The sequence below is a fragment of the Mastomys coucha genome, unplaced genomic scaffold (assembly GCF_008632895.1).
Source record: "Mastomys coucha isolate ucsf_1 unplaced genomic scaffold, UCSF_Mcou_1 pScaffold21, whole genome shotgun sequence".
Classification (NCBI taxonomy): Eukaryota; Metazoa; Chordata; class Mammalia; order Rodentia; family Muridae; genus Mastomys; species Mastomys coucha.
Genome location: NW_022196904.1, coordinates 53,423,168 through 53,441,567, shown reverse-complemented (window position 1 = coordinate 53,441,567; position 18,400 = coordinate 53,423,168). Strand labels below are relative to the sequence as shown.

Here is an 18,400-nt window from a genome sequence, read left to right as displayed (position 1 = left end):
TTTTTTTTTTTTTTTTCTTGTGCTTTCTCTGGGGTGGGATGATGTCAGCAAGGGATTGAACACTGATCACTAGGGAAAGGCAGAAAAATCTCTGTTATATTCTGCTTTGATTTTTAACAATCCCTTAAGCCCTTTCTTCTGAATCACTCCTGAAAACAGTGCTCTCAAAAGCAATGCGCGATTGGCTCTGGTAGTTAAAAATAGAGTCAAAGAATTCAGAGTTACTTGAGAAGCTGTTGTGGAAGTCGCCTCTCAAGGGCTGCAGGATGCCTCAGTGGGAACCGTGCTGGCTTTTCAGCTTCTGTGTCTTCTTGTTCCGGGTTAAAGATGACCTTCTTTTACTTCTCAGGATGAAACCTTCTGAAATTTGTACACATATGCATTGTTTCCTCTAGAGAAGATCCTTAGTGAAGCTCTCCACTGTTGTGGATACTGGGGTCTAAAGAGCCAGGAACCAAGGCTTAGACATGTTAATTCACACTCTTGACATCTGTGGATTCAACTGTCACAGAGTATCTGAGTCCTGATGATAAAATTGTGACCATTAGGCATTTACTTTCAAAGCCTTGTTTTCAGCAAGAGTAAAACTACTCCAAACATAGGCAGCTGCGCATAGAAGAGATGCTACCAATTTTGGCTGCTTCTCTAAGCCTTTGATTGAATGTGTCACTGCTCTTGTCACCGAACAGTGCAGAGCCACTTTGTGTTTAGATAGTTTGGGTGACTTACTGAATTTCTCGCCATTGTCATTGTTAGGTTTGCAAATAAGGAAACAGTTACGGAAAAGGTTCACTGGCCACCTGAGGCCTCACAGACAGTGTGTGGAAGAGCCTGGGTCTCTCCGTGGTATCCAGACTTTTCACACTACTCCCAGATATGGACCTTTCAGTCTCAAACAGAGTGAGGAAGGAGCTGCTTCTCTACTGAGCAGGGCCTAGCCTCTGGAGTGAGATTCAGGGGTTTGGGGAATGCCAGGCTGGTTGCAGTGGACTTCAGTCTTTGATGGCTAAGGGCACCCTAATTTCTCTCAAAGGTTTTGTGGATCCCCAGGTTTTATGTGTATGTAGCTGTATGCTCTGTAGCTTTCAGTATTTACCAGGTTGAAAATATATGCAAAAAGTCATATAAAATCTATTCATTTATAACGATAAGACTATTGGGTTAAATATTATTCCCTAGAAAACTACTGTACTTTTACAAAACATAGCACTTTGAGTGAGAAGGGTTATTGTTTCATAGTTTTTCAAAACTTGCCTCAGCTATTCATTTAGTAGGCAACTCTCAATTTGAGTCTGCATTCAGCCTTAGACCCATCAGTCTGTCCTGGCATATTGCCTCCATAGAACGCTGCCCATTGTTCACAAGCAATGGAAGGGGAAAGAGAAAAGTAACTTGTCATGATTATATGGAGTTCTAACTTCAGTGAGCCTCTAAAGCAGTAGTTCTCAACTCACTGGTCATGACCCCCATAGGGGTCACATTTCAGATATCCTGCGTATCAGAAATGTACACTATGATTCATAACAGTAGCTAAATTACAGTTATGAAGTAGCAATGGAAGAATGTTATTATTGGGAGTAACCACAACCTGAGGACCTGTATTAAAGGGCCACAACATTAGAACATTCAAGAATCATTGCTCTAAAGATATCCCAGATTGCTTTCTGGGGTCTTCTGTCTCAGTCATCAAATGTCAAATGAAAGCATTTTTTTTTTTTGTTATAATCATTGTTCACTGTGACAGCATAGGGTAAAGAAAGACACTTTAGTTCAGAGCACACATATCTGGTCAAAGAGATAGAAGAGTTAGATCTGAGCTTGTACGTTTCTTTAAACAAGGTCTTAAATCTGTAGACCAAGGCACTCTCAAGGCCTTGATCCTTTTGTGTCAGCATACAGAGTGATGGAATTATCAGTGTGTGCAGCTCATCTTTTGTCTTCAACTGTGTGACCTAAGGCCAGAGATTTGCTTGCTTTGTTTCACAGTTTACATATGTATGCATTCCCTTTTCTTGACCATAAGGTAGTATGTGCTCATAAGAAACCCTGTCTCGAAAAACCAACCAACCAACCAACCAACCAACCAACCAACCAAACAACCAACCAAACAAACAAACAACCAAACAAACAACCAAACAAAAAAACATTTAAACCAAACAGACATAGAAAATGACATTGGGGAGCCCACCTACACATGATGAATTACTCAAAAAATAACTAGCTTTGTTGGATTGTAAAACGTGGTTGAAAATAGATAAAAATAAGTCACGCTTGTTATAAACTATGAGTTCTCACCAAATGTGAATTTATATCTTTTCTGCAAGTGAGGATTTAGACAGGCTTGATATATGGCTTTTCTCAGAGTTTTATAAAATACCTTTGAATAACATCTCCCCATAACTTCCGGAAGAGTGATGGCTGTAGAAATCTGAGACTGCACAGTAAGTCTGGTCAGAACAGTTACATTGAACATTAGGTGCACCATAACTTAGAAAGATTGATTTTTCAAAATATGTCACACAAATCAAAGGATGCTCTTCACCGATGTGCTCAGTTTAAAATGGAAGGTTGGGAGCAGGTTAGCCTATTTTGGGTAGCTCGGGTTGGTCCGTGACCCTGCCTCCAATGTCTTGCATGAGGGCTTGATAAGGTAACAGCTATGCTGTGACAACTAATAGCACTGAGTAACATCTCACAGACTAGGTAGCACTGATCCTCACTAGCTTAAGGAGGCCTTTGTGGAAGCTGTAACTGTTATTTCCCAGGAGAGTACCCAGAATCCCAAGTGAGTAGTGCGCACTGGTGGGAAGCTGAAATGGCCTTTGCCCCTTCTGTGTTGGCTAGCTTCTCATGGCAGTAAGAGTCAGGTAATAGCTCAAAGAAGTCCACGCATGTACCTGAAGCCCACATCACCTGCCAGATCCACCTCTCCAGTATATTGACTTCAGACAACTACCTCTAAACTGAGAGGCAAATACTTGCCATTTGATGGCCTCATGGCTTATGATGTTTTCAAAGCCCACATTTCAGTTTTTAGCCGTGTTGCTTCTTCTAAACTTTAATTAATTTTGTCTTAATGTTGGGCGCTGTTGGGCACTGGCCAACACCAGCCACGTAAACTCCGTACATCTGCGGAACGCCAGCCACATAGGCATGTTTACTCTGCACACCTGCATATGCTTGCCTTTCCTGCTGCACCCTCTCCAAATGGGTGACGCAGTGGTCAGCAGACACTGCTGAGCCAATCAGGCATCGACACATCCACACAATAGGGTTTATAAGCTGACCACTCCAGAGGACGGGGTCCTTCTCTCGCATAAAACTTGGGCGCTCCTAATAAAGTGTGGTTGAGAAGAATCCTGCTGTTGTCGTCATCCTTCCTGCTGGCAGGTGGTCGCGACATCTTAATGTGTTTTGTTTCATTTATTTTTGAGACAGGGTCTTGTGTAAATCAGGTGGGCCTCATATTTGCTACATAGCTGAGTATCAGCGTGAACTCCTAAATCTCCTGTCTCCACCTCCAAGTTCTGGGATTATAATTATGTGTCATTACAGTCAGCTGGTTTATAGTGTTTGTTATAACAGACCTAGACCCAGGGCCTGTGTTGCTTATGGGGAGAGGCAAGCTGTTATTAGAGTAATACACTCACCCTTAACCAAGTTGGAATTATCTTCTTTATCTCTCCTAGTGTGTGGCTAGGATGGCATATAGGTTGTGATGGAAGTTAATTGGCTGCTGCATTCACCAATGCATGGGGCTTTAAATAAGCTCGTATGCTGCATGGGAGGCTGGTGGACTGGTCTGTAGAGGATACTTATGGGAAGAGAAGGCATAAGGAACTGGTTCTTATCCCCATGTACATCTTGGCATTGTGAGTGGTATCTTTGTGGGCATTGCCCTGCCTGAACATCCTTGTGCTGGAAGCCAGAGGGACATGGAGTACGATCTACAGAGTCTCAGAAAACAGACACCTGGTCTCCTCTTCTTCCCTCTGGCAAACAAGAAAATGTGCAAGCTCGAGCAAGGAAGGGAATTTAGGACTGGTGGCCTACCTAGGGCCATGCTCTGTGCATGGCTATGTCAGGAAGCAGGGTAGGTAGGCTAGGCTTGAGTGGAGTTGGGGAACAGTAGCCTGGGCAGAGGGGCAGAGGGGCAGAGAGGTATGGCTTTGGGACTGCTTTTTGTGCAACTTTTCAAGCAGAGGAGATGTATTTACCTGTAAGCAACTCAAGGTCTTTTGTCAAAGAGATATTTCTCCAGGCTCACTTGGGGCCACCTTCCCACAAGACCCTTTTGAGATGGGGGGCTGAGGTTAGCTCAGAACCCTACTTTCCAGGAGGCTGAGGTCTGTTGATAGTGTACATCAGGTATGGTCAGGTGTGGAAAGCTTGGGCACAGGGTTACCTGTATGGTGCCTTGGCAGGCAAGGCTGTCAGTAGGGTTCATGGCTGGGGTTTACATGGTAGACATGAGAGGATCCACATACTGTATTGTTGAGAGATCCTAGCATGGAAAAGGAAAGGTTAATAGTACGTTAAAGAGACTATCACACTGGATACACTCCATCTTCACTAACTTAAAGAAGGTTTGTTTTTTATTTTATTTTATTTTATTTTTTTTTATTTTTCTTTTCGAGACTGGGTTTCTCTGAGTAGCCCTGGCTGTCCTGGAACTCACTCTGTAGACCAGGCTGGCCTCGAACTCAGAAAATCTGCCTGCCTCTGCCTCCCAAGTACGTGCGCCACCACTGCCCGGCCTTCACTAACTTCTTTAAAGGGCCCTGTTTTTTTCTCTTAATGAGGCTTATTCTTTACACAGGTGGGTCATTATTACCCTAGTCCCACTTCATCTTATGTTCCAGGAGCTCAGGAGCAGTGATAAGTGACCACTGTGCACCTCAGTGTGATGACTGTAGTGGGAATAGTCCACCAATATTTTCTGAAAGAATACAAACTTGACTGGACCATAACTTGTAGAAGAAGCCTTGCGTGATGCACTATGGATGTGTGGGTTGACAAGGGTGGTGCACTGAACATCTTTGTGAGCAAACTGTCATTTGTGTATGTATGGGTGTACACACATGTGCCTGTATGGGCAGGGGTCTGCAGACTGTGATGGTAAAGGGAAACCTTGCCACCTGACCAATGGTAACAGAAGAAGAAATGATCCAAGTGGAGAGTGGCAGCATCCTGCCTGGCCCTGGGTTTCCTTTGCAGCCTGGTGTGGACCGCTCTAGCTGGCATTGCTGTGCTGCCAGGTGGTGGCTGGCTGCTGCTTGTTGATTACAGTTTGAAGCGCTGTGCTTTGGTCCCATGCTGCTACACAGTAAGGAAATCCAGTGTCACTCTAATGAGGTTTCTGTCCAGACTCTGGAAAGAAGAAAGGCTTTTAATTAGATTGGTAGTAATTGAGCTCCCAAACCACAGAAGCCTCTCTCGGGAGAGGTAGACACAAATGCAATTAAAAGACGGAAAGGCACCTGAATGAAACTCTCGCTAACTCTTAGTCCATTAGTAACAACAGCTGCCTAATAACTTGAGGCAACAGATCCACATCCTGAAGAACTTAGAGATACACATACTGAAGAACTTAAGCAGTGCTTCCCAATAATATTGGTGATTGATTCGAAATGGGAGCATTGCTATGATTACAGTTTATATAGCTCTATCAGGGAACATTTGCTTAGCACAGAGCATGGGACGCGTTAACCTGCGGCAGTGATTTATCACTAAATATTATGGCACATTTTAGTTTAGAAAAGCAGATGTGTTTCTTGCCTCGATCAAACTGCAGTTTCTTTTAGACTTTTAGACTTCAGTCCTGGCCTGGTGCTTTGTCCTATGTCCCTCCACACACAGTCCAATCTTCTCTTTCATAGTTGCTCAGACTTGCCCATCATGCCTTCAGTGGTTCGGAATAGATGAACATCTGAGCACAGGGGCATGTGTGTATCAAATTCTTGCTGCTAATTCCTTATGTGTGGGCTACATTTTATTTTCCTTAAGGGGCAGTGTTCAGTGCTCATGTGCATTCCCAGCCACTGACTGTGCTCTGGAAGACACCCTGTGCTTTTATGCTGGGGATCAGTTTTGAGTGTGTGTCAGTGAGCTCAGCCAAGGCAATTCCTGATACAAGAATTAAAGGTGCCCACTCCTGGGCAGGCTTTCATGAATATTTTTCCTGGAGGGTATTGGTTGTTAGTTTTCAGAGTCGTTTAGGTTGGAATTAAGGATTCCAAACTGACTGACATCATTCTCAGTATAACTTGTCATCTTAAACGTTTTAATTAAAAACTTTTCCTTATGTGTTAGGGGTCTTTTGTTTTGTTTGCATGTGTATATGTGCCCCTCTTGTGTGCCAGAGAGGGCAGAAGAGGGCATCCAATCCCATGGAACTGGAGTTAGACATGGTTGCAAGCTACTGTGTGGGTGCCAGGAGTGGAACCCGAGTCTTTCAGAAGAACAGCCAGTGCCCTTAACCATGGAGGGAACTTTCCAGTCCCACTCTGCACTTGTATTTTGCTGACCATGCTGGATGTGACCAGCTATGAAAAAAGGGCTGGTGGAAATACTTCATTTAATGAGACTCTTTTAGATTCTGTCCTAGTCAGGTTTCTGGCACTGGAATAAATACCTGAAATAATTCACTTATATGGCTCACAGTTTTTAAGTTCCCAGTCTTGGGTTGTTGTTTCCATTGCTTTTGGCTTGTAGTGAGACAGCACATAATGGTGGAAGCCTGTGGCAGAAGAAAACTACTTACTCATAGCCAGGATGGGAAAGGGAAGAGGAATAAGGGGCTGGAGTCTTAACATGTCTGGAAATTGCATGCCCCACTTCACCTAAGAACTTTCTTGTTGGCCCATCTTGTACTACCATCCCCCAGTAATGCCAAGGTGGTGCTGGTGCCTTGGCATGTTGGCTCTCAGGGGAGACTTACAACCCAAGACCCAAATGTGGGAGATGCACAGTGCTTGAATCAAGAAGCCATGGTAATTGTATACTCTCAAAGTACTGGGTGGTATGTGGACTCCATTCCTGGCTGGATTCTATTTTGGAAATGAAGAACTGGACTTTGAAATCAGAAAGATATGTGTTGAGCACATTTGTAAGGTAGTCTTACCTTCCCCATCCTTTGTTTACTCATCTTGTTTGTGTTTACATTAGAGGTGTCAAGAGCCTGACATATTTCCAGCTGGATAGAAAAGAGGAAAGAACAAAGACCCATGCGGGGATAAAGCAAATACAGTGGCCCACTCAGACCCTGAATATAGGTCAGGAGCTACAGTGGCCCACTCAGACCCTTAATATAGGTCAGGACTCAGACCCTTAATATAGGTCAGGAGCTCCGTATGACCTGCCTCTTCCTCGGATAGGGAGTGGTATAGAAAGCTAAATAGCCAAGGCCTTAGCTGGCATCATTTCTGATGGTAGGCTGGCCTGATTTTAATTTTCTTCTTTATATTTTGCTGTCCTTTGTAAGTGCTCTGTAATAAATGTGTATTACTTCAGAATAAATAGAAAAGCTTGACTCTGGGGAAATGTTACTGGCATAGATTTGGAAGTGCCTGGTGCATTCTAATTTCCACACACAACGTTGATCCCCAAAGTCAGATTTGTACATGAATAATTGTATCGTGGCTTCTTTTGTGAAGCACATAAGCCATATTTATGTTGCCTGTTTCTTTTTGTTTTTGAAGGATGAGAAGAACCAAGTTTTAACCACCAACATTTGGCTACAAATGGTAAGTTCAGATACCACTTACCTGCCTGTTCTTGACCCCTGTGCATGTGCTCAAACTACATGGAAAGACGTTCCTAAGGGAGGTGAGGCTGGTGTTCTGACCCAGTGCTGGGCAACGGAGAGTGCTCGAGGACCACGTGCAGACTGCCATGTTTGATAGGATGGAACCAAGGATGAGAGCCTGACACCAGCAGGACTCTAGGCTTGCTTGTATTTCACTGCTGGATGATCTGAGGCCATTTTAAAACATTGCATGCCAGAGAAATAGTCAGATGCAAGGCCACATCCAGAGACGGATGGCCTGTGTTACACTTGCTCCCTAGCTCATAAGTACCTCTCCTGTTGTCTGTATGCTCCAGAGCTGCAGGTTTGAAGGGAGCCAAGGATCCTTAGCCAGGGTGTTTATGCTCCATGCTGTGGAATGAGATTCTTCAAGAGTCTCGAAAGGATGCTGATGTGAAGCATCCGTGTTTTATAAGTCCACAATCAGAAAATGCTCTGAAGCACAAGATATTTTGATTGTCAGAGTGACAGTCAAAATGTCTCATATTTTGAGGGCTTTGGGATTTGGAATTTTCAGATTGGGGATGTTCGTCTAAAAAAAAATCTACGCAAACTACTCCAAAATTCCTGATCCCCCAAACCCAAAATCACTTTGGCTGCTGGCATTTTGCACACACAAAAAGGATATTCTTCTTGTATTTTATCCTTGGATTTTTTTTATTTGACACCCAGATTTCTAATATAAATTATTTATTTGCAATATATCAGTTTCATCAAATTGTAAATATTAGAATCTGAGTCTCAAACTGTCAGTATCTAATTTAGGCAGAGGTTTTTAATGCCACTGTAATTTTGTGCACATATAATTCTTACAAACACAGCCACCTTCTATCTCTCATCTATTTTACATCTGCTCCTTTCCTCGTGTGTCTCCCTTTCTTGCTCTCTCCTCCCTCTTTCTTTTCCTCTCTTCTTCCTCTTTTAGGTTCTTTCTTTTCACTTCTTTCCCCCTTTTCTTTTGTTTTAAGACAGGGCCTTGCTATGTAGTTCAGGGTGGCTTTGAACTCCCAATCCTCCCGCTTCACCATCCCAGGCTCTGTGAACGCAGGCAAACACCACCATGTGTGCTTGTATACTTGCAGATCTAGTGAATTTTTAAAATCAGGATTTTTTTGTCCTATTGCAAAATGTTATATTTGAAACTCCATTAATTATTCTAGATCTCTCTCAAATGTAAATATTTATGTAACATCATTCCTTTAGGCCTTAGTACATTAAAAATTCTTCTGCTGATTTAAGGATGCCAGTATTGTTATATAACTCACCAAAGTGATATGGATTACAAAGTTTAAACATTTTCTAATTGGAGACTCTTGTCTATCAAAGATGACACTTTGAATTCAATTGATTTTTGCATCTCTAGGTGACTTATTTTTCTAGAAATGAGGGACCGATGCAGTCATGGCCTTTGTTCTATCACTGCCTTATTACAGATGCAGGGGCCTGCAGAGTCAGTAATAAATGGTCTTTGTGCAGCCCTGTTACTCAGTTCCTTAAACTTCTCTTCAAATGTGCTTCAGCTGACAGATTGATTAGTTTCTCCTTTTGTTGTTGTTGTTGAGAAAAAAAAAATTAAAGGAGTTAAACCCATCTGAGGTTTGGAAATATTTGTCTTGTAATTCATGTGGACTGATGCTGTGGATTGGCCCCTTGCTCAGTTCTGAGTCAGTGGCACAAAAATAGGACACTGATAATTTGAGGTGAGTCCCTCTTGTAGTGCAGTGTCAAGAGAAGCATCAGCAGAGATTACCTGTCCTTTGGCAGGTGAGGTTTCTAGGGAACCCATGGATAGTTGAGAAGCTAAAGCAGGTGCTGAGGGCACACTTTGCGACAGAAGAGCCCTCTCACTGAGCTATCTGTAATAGTAATGTGGAGCTTTAGAGATAGTCCCATGTAGGAGTTAAACAGCACAGCCTACTCGCTCATGTGTGCTCTGCTCCTGGCCCCCTTGGTTTGTGTTTAGATATATGGTGTCTGGGAAGGCCAGCTGCATTCTCCAGGGCATCCATTCCACCTCTTCTGTTCTTGTCTCTTCCAAAGTCATCTTTATCTGGCTGAATAGCAGCCCAGCTGCTCAGATGAGGGAGCCCAGTTCAAGTAAATTCTGGTAGCTCACCTTTCAAAACAGATCCTGGATCTGTGCATTGTTCACTAGCCCATGACTCCCCCCTTGTTCTCTGTCTGCTTCTCTCGCCTTCCTCAGTATAATCTTACAACCAGCCTTCCTGTCCTGCCCCTTTTCTTCCCTAGCTGTGTCTGTTCTCAGCACAGCAGCCAGAGTGACCTAAGTGAAAATGAGTGCCCTTAGGCTCAGACGCCTCCCCTCCCCAGATAATCTACAGCTGAAGGCAGTGAGGGTCCCTTCCACACTTACATCGACTCTCTTACATTATTCTTCCTGGCTACGCTCCCTGCTGTCTTGATGTTATCCACACATGTTGCTTAAGGGTGGCCTGGGATTTTGCATGTACCTAGAAAGCCATATGGTTCCTTTGCTTTCTTCTGTTTTCTCAAACACCACCACTTCAGTTGCTTCTTCCCAAACCTTCCTATGCTATATTTAGTTTACTCTGTTTATTGCCCCTCCTCCATCTCTTTTCATTGCCGTGAACAGAAGATCATGTTAGACAAATGTTCTACCACCGAGCTATATCCGGCCCCTAACTTGTCCTCTTTGTTGCTCTTTTCTTCCAAGGAACTTCTCACCCTCTGATACACGTAGTACCCAGTTCTCCCTACGCTCCTTGCCTCCAGGTCCTCTCCCTCTGACTATCAAGTATCCTGTGCTGGGGTTGAACCCCACTGTACCTCCAGATCCTAGTCCACTGCCTCACCTGCAATAGGCACTGAGTAACTTTCATTGAAGGAACGAACAAACCTAAAACTCTACATCAACCTGGAGCAGGGGGAATAAGTGTGATCCACACTAAAGCCAAGTCCTTATGGAGCAATGGAATGCTTGAGTTAGTTAAAGTTCTGAGAGCTGGGAGATGATGGCTGGGAGATGGGACCTGTGAGGAACAAAACAAAGACGCAGCAGAAACACAGGTGTCAACATTTCTTTCGTTTTTTTCCTTTCTTACCTTTTTTTTTTTAATTGTATCTCTCTCTGTGGCCCTGATTGGCTAGTTGTTTACTGTGTAGCTCAGGGTGGCATTGAACCTGAATTGATTCTCCTGCTTCAACAACCCATCCACCCACATACACTACATACATGCCAAGGACTGGTATTGTACCCCGTGATACCATTCTACAGAGAGAAATATGTGCCACAGACAGGTTAATAGATTGTCCCTGTACCCATCTCCCTGGCTCTAAAAATTGATTGCTCTCCAGCAATGTCTCAGACATGGCAAGTGATTTTAAATGAGGCTAGTTTCCAGGAAATTTTTAACAGGACTATTACCATGCTGAGTTCAGAAAACACCTGTTTTCTGAAGGGTATCACTAGAGACCTTTAGATTTCGTTGAAGCATAGGGAAGTTCTAATTAAGAGTTACATTTGAAGAATTATCTAAAATTTCACTTTTTAAATCCCATTTACTTATTGAACTCACCACTGGGAGTGCCTACTTTGTAGAAGGCGTTGGCCCGAGCCATGGGAGAGCACTTAGAAATGTATTAGCCACATTTCCTCTTTCAGCCTTTTACAATCAGGCTGTGCAATTAACTCATTTAAAGAAAGGTTAAGCACTGAGAGATGATACATGTTTGAGGAGATAGGATGCTAATTACCCTGATTTGATCATTATATATTGATATATACATGTACTATATTAGCATACCATACTTATAAATATGTGCAGTTGTGTGTCAGTTGATTTCTAATTGATCACAAAAATAAAAATGGTCATTATAGCAAATCCTGCTGTTTCTCTGGAATAGTGTAAGAATGGGTGGGTATAAGGTGGAGGTCACAGGTAGGAACAACCCTGTTTTATCAAAATGGAATACAGAGTGGCCTGACTCTTTTAAAGGGAAGCTGTGCAATGCTGGCACTACTGTATGTCCCTGCATTAGGGCAACCTACCCATAAGCCCTGTTCTAGGCAGGGTGTGCCTGGAAGAAACTAAGTGTTGACACTGATCTGGAAAGTGATACCTCAGGTGGTGGAGGGCTAGGACACTGCCTCCCCACTGCATTTTCAAAGACCCCCAAGAATCTTGAGTTTAAAACAAATATAAACACTTACCATTGAAAACCCATGCCTCTGTGCTCTTGTCTCAATCTGGCATTGCTTTGAATAAGACCTGGTTGTAGGGTGGACACTGGGCTTTGCATGTCACCAAGGGCAGGTGTGGGAGCCTTCTTGGGACAATTGATAAACAGCCATGCACTAATTTTTATTTCTGTGTTCTTTGGCCACTCATCTGCCTGGCTTGACCCAGCCATGATATTACACACAGATAAGAATGAAGGAAGTTTGGAAGGAATCAGGGCTACAGTTCCCAGGGGAGCATTATCGAGGGTAGGAGGCAGATGGATTGTCAGGGAATGGCTTTTAGCACTGGGCCTCAGCTCCCACAGCCTCATTTCACTAAGTTCTGTTCTGAAATCTGATACACATAATCTTTTCTCCAGGGTGTTTCTACTCTGCAGTCAATTTTCTGCAAATTATAGATTTTTCAGTCCAGTCAAAATGGCAGAGTCACAAAAGTTTTTTAAAAATTAAATTCCCCTTGACCTACCCCTTGTGGATTTTCTTATCCTTTTCCCCAGCTGTCTTTCATTTCGCATGATTGAGATTATTCCAACAGCCTGAAGAATACTGAGTTGCTGATTTCTGAGAGGCTCTTCTTACCCTGGGGGGTGGAGGGAAAGCTGCTGGGAGATTCCTTCTGCAGAGGTTTTTATAATTTTGGGAGACTGTTAGACATCTTTGATCTAATGTGTGTGAGGATATGACAGAGGGCATTTCAGCTTCTACAGAAACACTGGAACCTTCCGGATGCACACATTTTCTTTTTTAAAACACTCCTTTTCTTTTTTAGAACATCAGCCATTTTGCCTTTGGATTTGATCTTGTTTCAGTACTTACTCCCTATTTTTAGATTCCTAATTCTAATTATAGTAATAATAGCATTCACATCACAGATTATTAGATTGTAAACCATAATTAGTTCTAAACTGCTTCCTTTTTAATTTTCTGCATTTATTATCTATGGAGCAGAAATACCACTCATTGTGTTTACACATTAGCCAGCAATATGCTGCTAGGGGCTGGACTGCAGCTGTGACCAGGTGAGTGGCACTGAGCATCACAGAGCCAGAAAAATGTCAGCAGGAAAAGCGGGGGAGGGATTCACATTCTTCCTTTTAGTCAAAATACTCGATCAGGTGAATTTTTACCCAAATTGGGTGATGTTTTCTGACACCAATTATATGATGTCATTTTTAATACCTACAGCAAAACTTAATCTAGCTGGATATCCATTTAATTTGATTTTGATATTGTCCACCTTTCGTTAATATCTGAATCCACAACCTCAAGATCTCTGTCCCACCAGGCTTTTCCTATATCAAAAACATGTTGCAAATGTGTTGCCCTGGATACCCATACCCATCACACTGCCTCTAACCCAACGGTTCTACAGCCTTGGTTATCAGGTATACCTTTACTGGTGTTTGCTCTAAAGGATGCTGCTTAGAAGCAGGTGTGGAAGAGGCACTAGGGCAGACGTTGAGGGAGGAGTTACCCTGCTCCTCAGGATATGCCACACTTCCGTGCTCTCATGTGTGTGCATATGCCTAGAACTTCACTGCAGTTTGTACAGAAGTTTGTCTCCCTCAGTTTCCAACCTCATCTCCCAACTCTGGACTTGAGGATGAGATGAGTGTGTCATTCCTGCTCTCTAATCAGGCAGTCTGGCTTTCTTCCTGGAACTGTGAGAGGAGGTCCAACCTCAAAGCTGCTTCATTAGCATCAACTCAGATATGGTCCAAAGGATGATTTTTTAGCAAGAGATATTCCTGTCACTCAGTAAGTTGCAAGAGTTTAAGGAGCTCTATACAAAGAGAACCAAATATATTTCTCATTACATTGCAATATATTTTGAAAGGAAACAGAACTATTTTTGTTCTAAAATATTTTTACTTTATGAGAATTTCATGCATTAGTATTGTGTATTTATAGCATTTCCAACTCTCTCCCCTCCAACTTTTCCTGTGTCCTTATCCACGCCTCTTCAAATTATTGACCTCTTAGACTTTAATTATTTGGTATACACAGACATAGCAAAGAGACAGAGAGAGTGAAGGGGTGGGAGAGAGAGCATGTACACATATAAACCTTACAAGGTTCCATTTATTGTTGCTCATATGTATATAAGTGTTTAGAGCTAACCACAGGTGATAGGTGACCTATTAGGTGACTGTTGTCTGGAGAAGACTGAGTTTTCTCTCAGTGAATGGGGCTTTGTGAGATTTCCCCATCTATGTTGGCATGTCAATGAGTGGTGTGAATATATCTGCGCCATCTTCTGTGATGTTTCATGAGTCTTAGATATAGGTATTGTGTCGTAGGTGAATCAGTTGGGTTAGGAGTATGACCACCAGTTGTTTTCTGCATTTTGGCTGGCTTCTGTAATGATCTCTGTCTGCTTCCTAAAGAAGGATCAAATAATCCCTCATTATTTGATGAGGGATGAGAGCTACCCTTTTTAGGCATAAAAAGATAGCTTCCAGGCCGCTTCTAGGTCCAATCCTCTAAGCCCTATGCTCAACTAAAGTGTGTGGTATCTTCAGAATTACAGTTTACCTTCACATTCTTGGAGGCAACCAAGCGCAACATCAATAATCTATATTGTTTTGAGCATTCTTGGATTGCTTTAACAAAGAACTGGAAGAGTTCACCTGCTCTATCCAGCCCTGTTTTCATGTCATGTACAACACACACACACACACACACACACACACACACACACACACACACCAAATTTAATTAAAAGTTCCCTGAAAACTCAAACTCAAGACATGTTCATAGAGGGCCCAAGTGTTAGAATTGTATAAGAGTCTGCACAATGGCACATGACATACATTCTATATTACTACCTTCCCTTTCCCTCTGTCACCTTACAACCCACATACTCTTCATTCTAGGAATGAATAATGTTAAGGAATATCTCTGTCTGGTTCATTCATGTGGTTTCTCAGGGGCTGCCACAGTGAAAGGTTGCTAAATGCTCTCTATGGAGAGATATGCCTTGGGCTCCTATCCCCATTGATCCAAGATCTAAGTGGCAGGAAATGATTTGAGAACACACATCCATTTCTTCTAAAGCCTGACTGCAAAAACCTCATTTTTTCTAGGAAATTCCCAACAGGCTCCCATGTTGTGTTAGCATTCCCTACTACACCCATCCCCATGCTTTTTACACCATTGTTTGTACCTCAGGTTTTGGAGATACTGTAGCCCTGTATCATGTAGTGTTCTATAAAGTGAAAGCATGCTTTTCTAAATCTATCATTTGTTGCTTGCCTATAAAAATCACATGACTTTGCTCTGCTGCTGAAGGCATGAGTTCATTTTATCCTGAGGGGATGTGTACACATGGGGAACTGCAGCTCAGAGAAGATACTTCAGCCTCTTGCATTCTCACAGAAAATCTCACAGCCCAGGTTTATCTGGTTCCAAAGTTTCTTGGAGCCATTCCTCCCCACTACTTGCTAGGTCAGGTTGGTTCCCACATTAGAGAGAAAGAACATACACAGACCAACACCTTCAGAGACTGCATTCAGTCTGTGTTGTTATGGCTGAAGGTTTGTAGTACAGAGACATTGCTTTTCAGGAAGAACCAATCCTGAGGCATCCCAGAGGCTCATTTACTTGATGTCTGATGACACAATTGAGTCTTGACTCAGTGAGCAACTTAAATCCAGAGCAGTCAGAGCTTTCTTCTATGTCATCACATTGTCAAACTTGGATTGTGGTGAGGGAGAAGTCACACATACAGTACTGAGCAGGCAGAAGAGCAGTGATGTCACCTGCCACAAGGCAATGGAGCACCCACAGCTGAGTGTGCCCAGAAGCTAGGGGAAAGATGGGAGGTGTGAGGCAGCTCTGATATGCTACTACTAAGTGGTCTTATGTTGGAACAACCAGATGACCCCATTCCCTGACTTCCCCACTCATCTGCCTATCATATCATCAGACTTAGGGATGGGTCCTTGTCTGTCATGCCAGCATGCGTTCAAGGGTCGTTCTTGGGACCCCAGCCCCTATGGGCACAATATTGGTCACTGTGATTAACTCAGAGCAACTTTCCAGGGTTAAGAATAAAATGGAAGTGCTTTGACGTGGAAGCAGGGGAAGAGAATTGAAGAGGAACATAGAACCAAGCACATTCAGATGGAGCAGACTGTTACAAGGGTTCAGAAAACCACTTGAATGAGCCAGAACTTCCTCAGTGTTCCACCCTCCCCCCATAAATCTCATCAGCTGTGGACCCTATAGGACAGATGTTGATGTTCCAGTAATTCTGCTGCATACTGAGTTAATTTGGTATCCTTGTTTGCTGAGGTCCCCGGTTGTGAATAGTGTTGTTCTCTAACTTTAGATTGCTCCACTTCTGAGGTAGACTTTTAGAACACTGTGGGCCCTCCAGAGGATGGCCAGACCTTTGAGACCCGCCCATGGAGTTTTTTTGCCAGAATCAGAAACTGTAGACCCAATAGCTCTGACAATTTGGTTCTTTCCGCTTGAATATTGTTTTATAACTTTACAACCAATATATGTGGTCAGAAATCAAATGGAGATTTCTATACAACTGAAGCATTTATACATCTCTTATCATAAATATGTAGATGTTTCAGGACACAAATGAGAATGTGTTTGATATGTACTCTGGTTCTCAATGGAGGGATAGCACTACAGACCTCCCTAAATCCTGGAAAGTCTGGGTCTTGCCACATGATTGTCAGTAGTGACATTTTAGAGATGGGGGGTCAGCCCGGCCTGGAATCTAAGGCTGATTGCCTGTCAGTAGTGGGAGGACGATATAGTGATATCTCTGCCATCTTGCCTGGGAATGGCTGGAGGTACCTGATTATTGGAGGAAGGACTGTAGGCCATTTTGGGGTTGGAGATCACTCAGGAAGGCCTGACCCTGAGTTGCTGTACTCATTGCTGTACTTATGAGTGCTCCTAAGTCCTCATCTTTGTTCTGCTTTGTTCTGCTGCTGAGGCCCAGAGTTTGAGGTGTCAGCTTGTAGTGTCAAAAGCACTGTCTATAAGACAAAATAAAAAATCATATTTAAGTGTGCCCTCAGAAATTCCAAGAGGTTCTGCTTTATGGAAACAAATGGCTGGCATTTCTATAGTTTGGTTTTGATTCCAGTTGCAATAAATGAATTTATTATTTCTTTTTCAAAATGCCCTTTCAGGGAAAACTTGGAAAGCAGAACCATTATTCATTTGGCTAGAAGTAACCAGTCCATTGGGGGAGGAGAAGCCTAAGGCTAGAGGTGTGCAGTGAGTTGGAATTGCCTTTAATGCCATCATACAAACGTGGTCATGGTGACAGCAGGTCCCCAAATGTGATTTGTTATGCTAGTCTGGATCATTTTAGAAGGGATTATTTAATTCCCAGTTTCCTCACACTTTATAGATAACAACTTAGTCATGGAATAATGTCTGAACTCTTTTTGACTTTGAACTTTTCTAATAATTTCTTACAAGAAATAGAAGTAAGCAAGGGAAGAAATTGCCACTAATTCTCTATCTTTGTCAGTCTTGGACAGATCACTATTTGCAGTGGAACATGTCTGAGTACCCCGGAGTGAAGAATGTTCGTTTTCCAGATGGACAGATTTGGAAACCAGACATCCTCCTTTATAACAGGTAAGCATGCCTGACAGATGGGAAATGATCTTCACTTGCATGCATGTGGCGATAAAGCATATTTGGGTATTTTACAGGAAAGCTGGCTGTGTTTTCTTTAATTTGGAACCATTGCTCCTTTTGAGGCTTTCCAAGTGGGCAGATCTCTGGGAGGATGCTCTGTCCCTCTGCTGGTATTTGCATCTAAGTTCAGGTTGTCTCACCTGCTGCCAGAGATGCTCCATCTAAGGGGCTGCTCTATAGATACGTAAGACTGTTCTCCATTTGTAGGAATATAAAACATTTTTAACGCAGTACATTTGCTATCTCTGAATGGCAACCACCATAGTACACAGCAGAGGTGCCAGACCACATGTTCATTGGAGACTACAGTTTAGACCTAGGTTCTCATCTGACTTGTTCCCCATTGTACACTGGGTGTCTGTTGCATTTTGACCAAGATCTGCAGAACATGCTTCTCAGAGAAGCATGTGCACAGGCTGAAGAAGATCTGTAAGAATCAGGTAATAGGGTTGACAGGCATGTTTTTATATTAAGGGCAAAAAATAAAGGGATTCATTTGTAACTCAAGGAAATGCGATTTGTATACAAGATGGCCAAAAAAGGTAAGTTTTAGGAAGGTTTAAGTTCTAGAAGTGGCAAATTTCTTGTCATGGCCATGCAGACATGCAGACTTAGTAAGGGAGCTTCAAACATCTCTGTCCTAAACAGGATGACCAGTATGATGTCATGCAAAGGGGAAGGTACTAAAAAAA

The 18,400-nt window shown here is 42.8% G+C and overlaps 1 protein-coding gene across 1 annotated transcript in view; it reads left to right on the top strand.

The window, feature by feature from the left end:
* Window positions 1–18,400, top strand: part of Chrna7 (cholinergic receptor nicotinic alpha 7 subunit) — a 127,546-nt gene that overhangs the window by 47,188 nt on the left and 61,958 nt on the right. Inside the window, exons 3-4 of the mRNA XM_031386859.1 lie at window positions 7,701–7,745; window positions 17,536–17,645. Coding sequence (XP_031242719.1) covers window positions 7,701–7,745; window positions 17,536–17,645 — 155 coding nt within the window. The remainder of the gene's footprint in view (window positions 1–7,700; window positions 7,746–17,535; window positions 17,646–18,400) is intronic.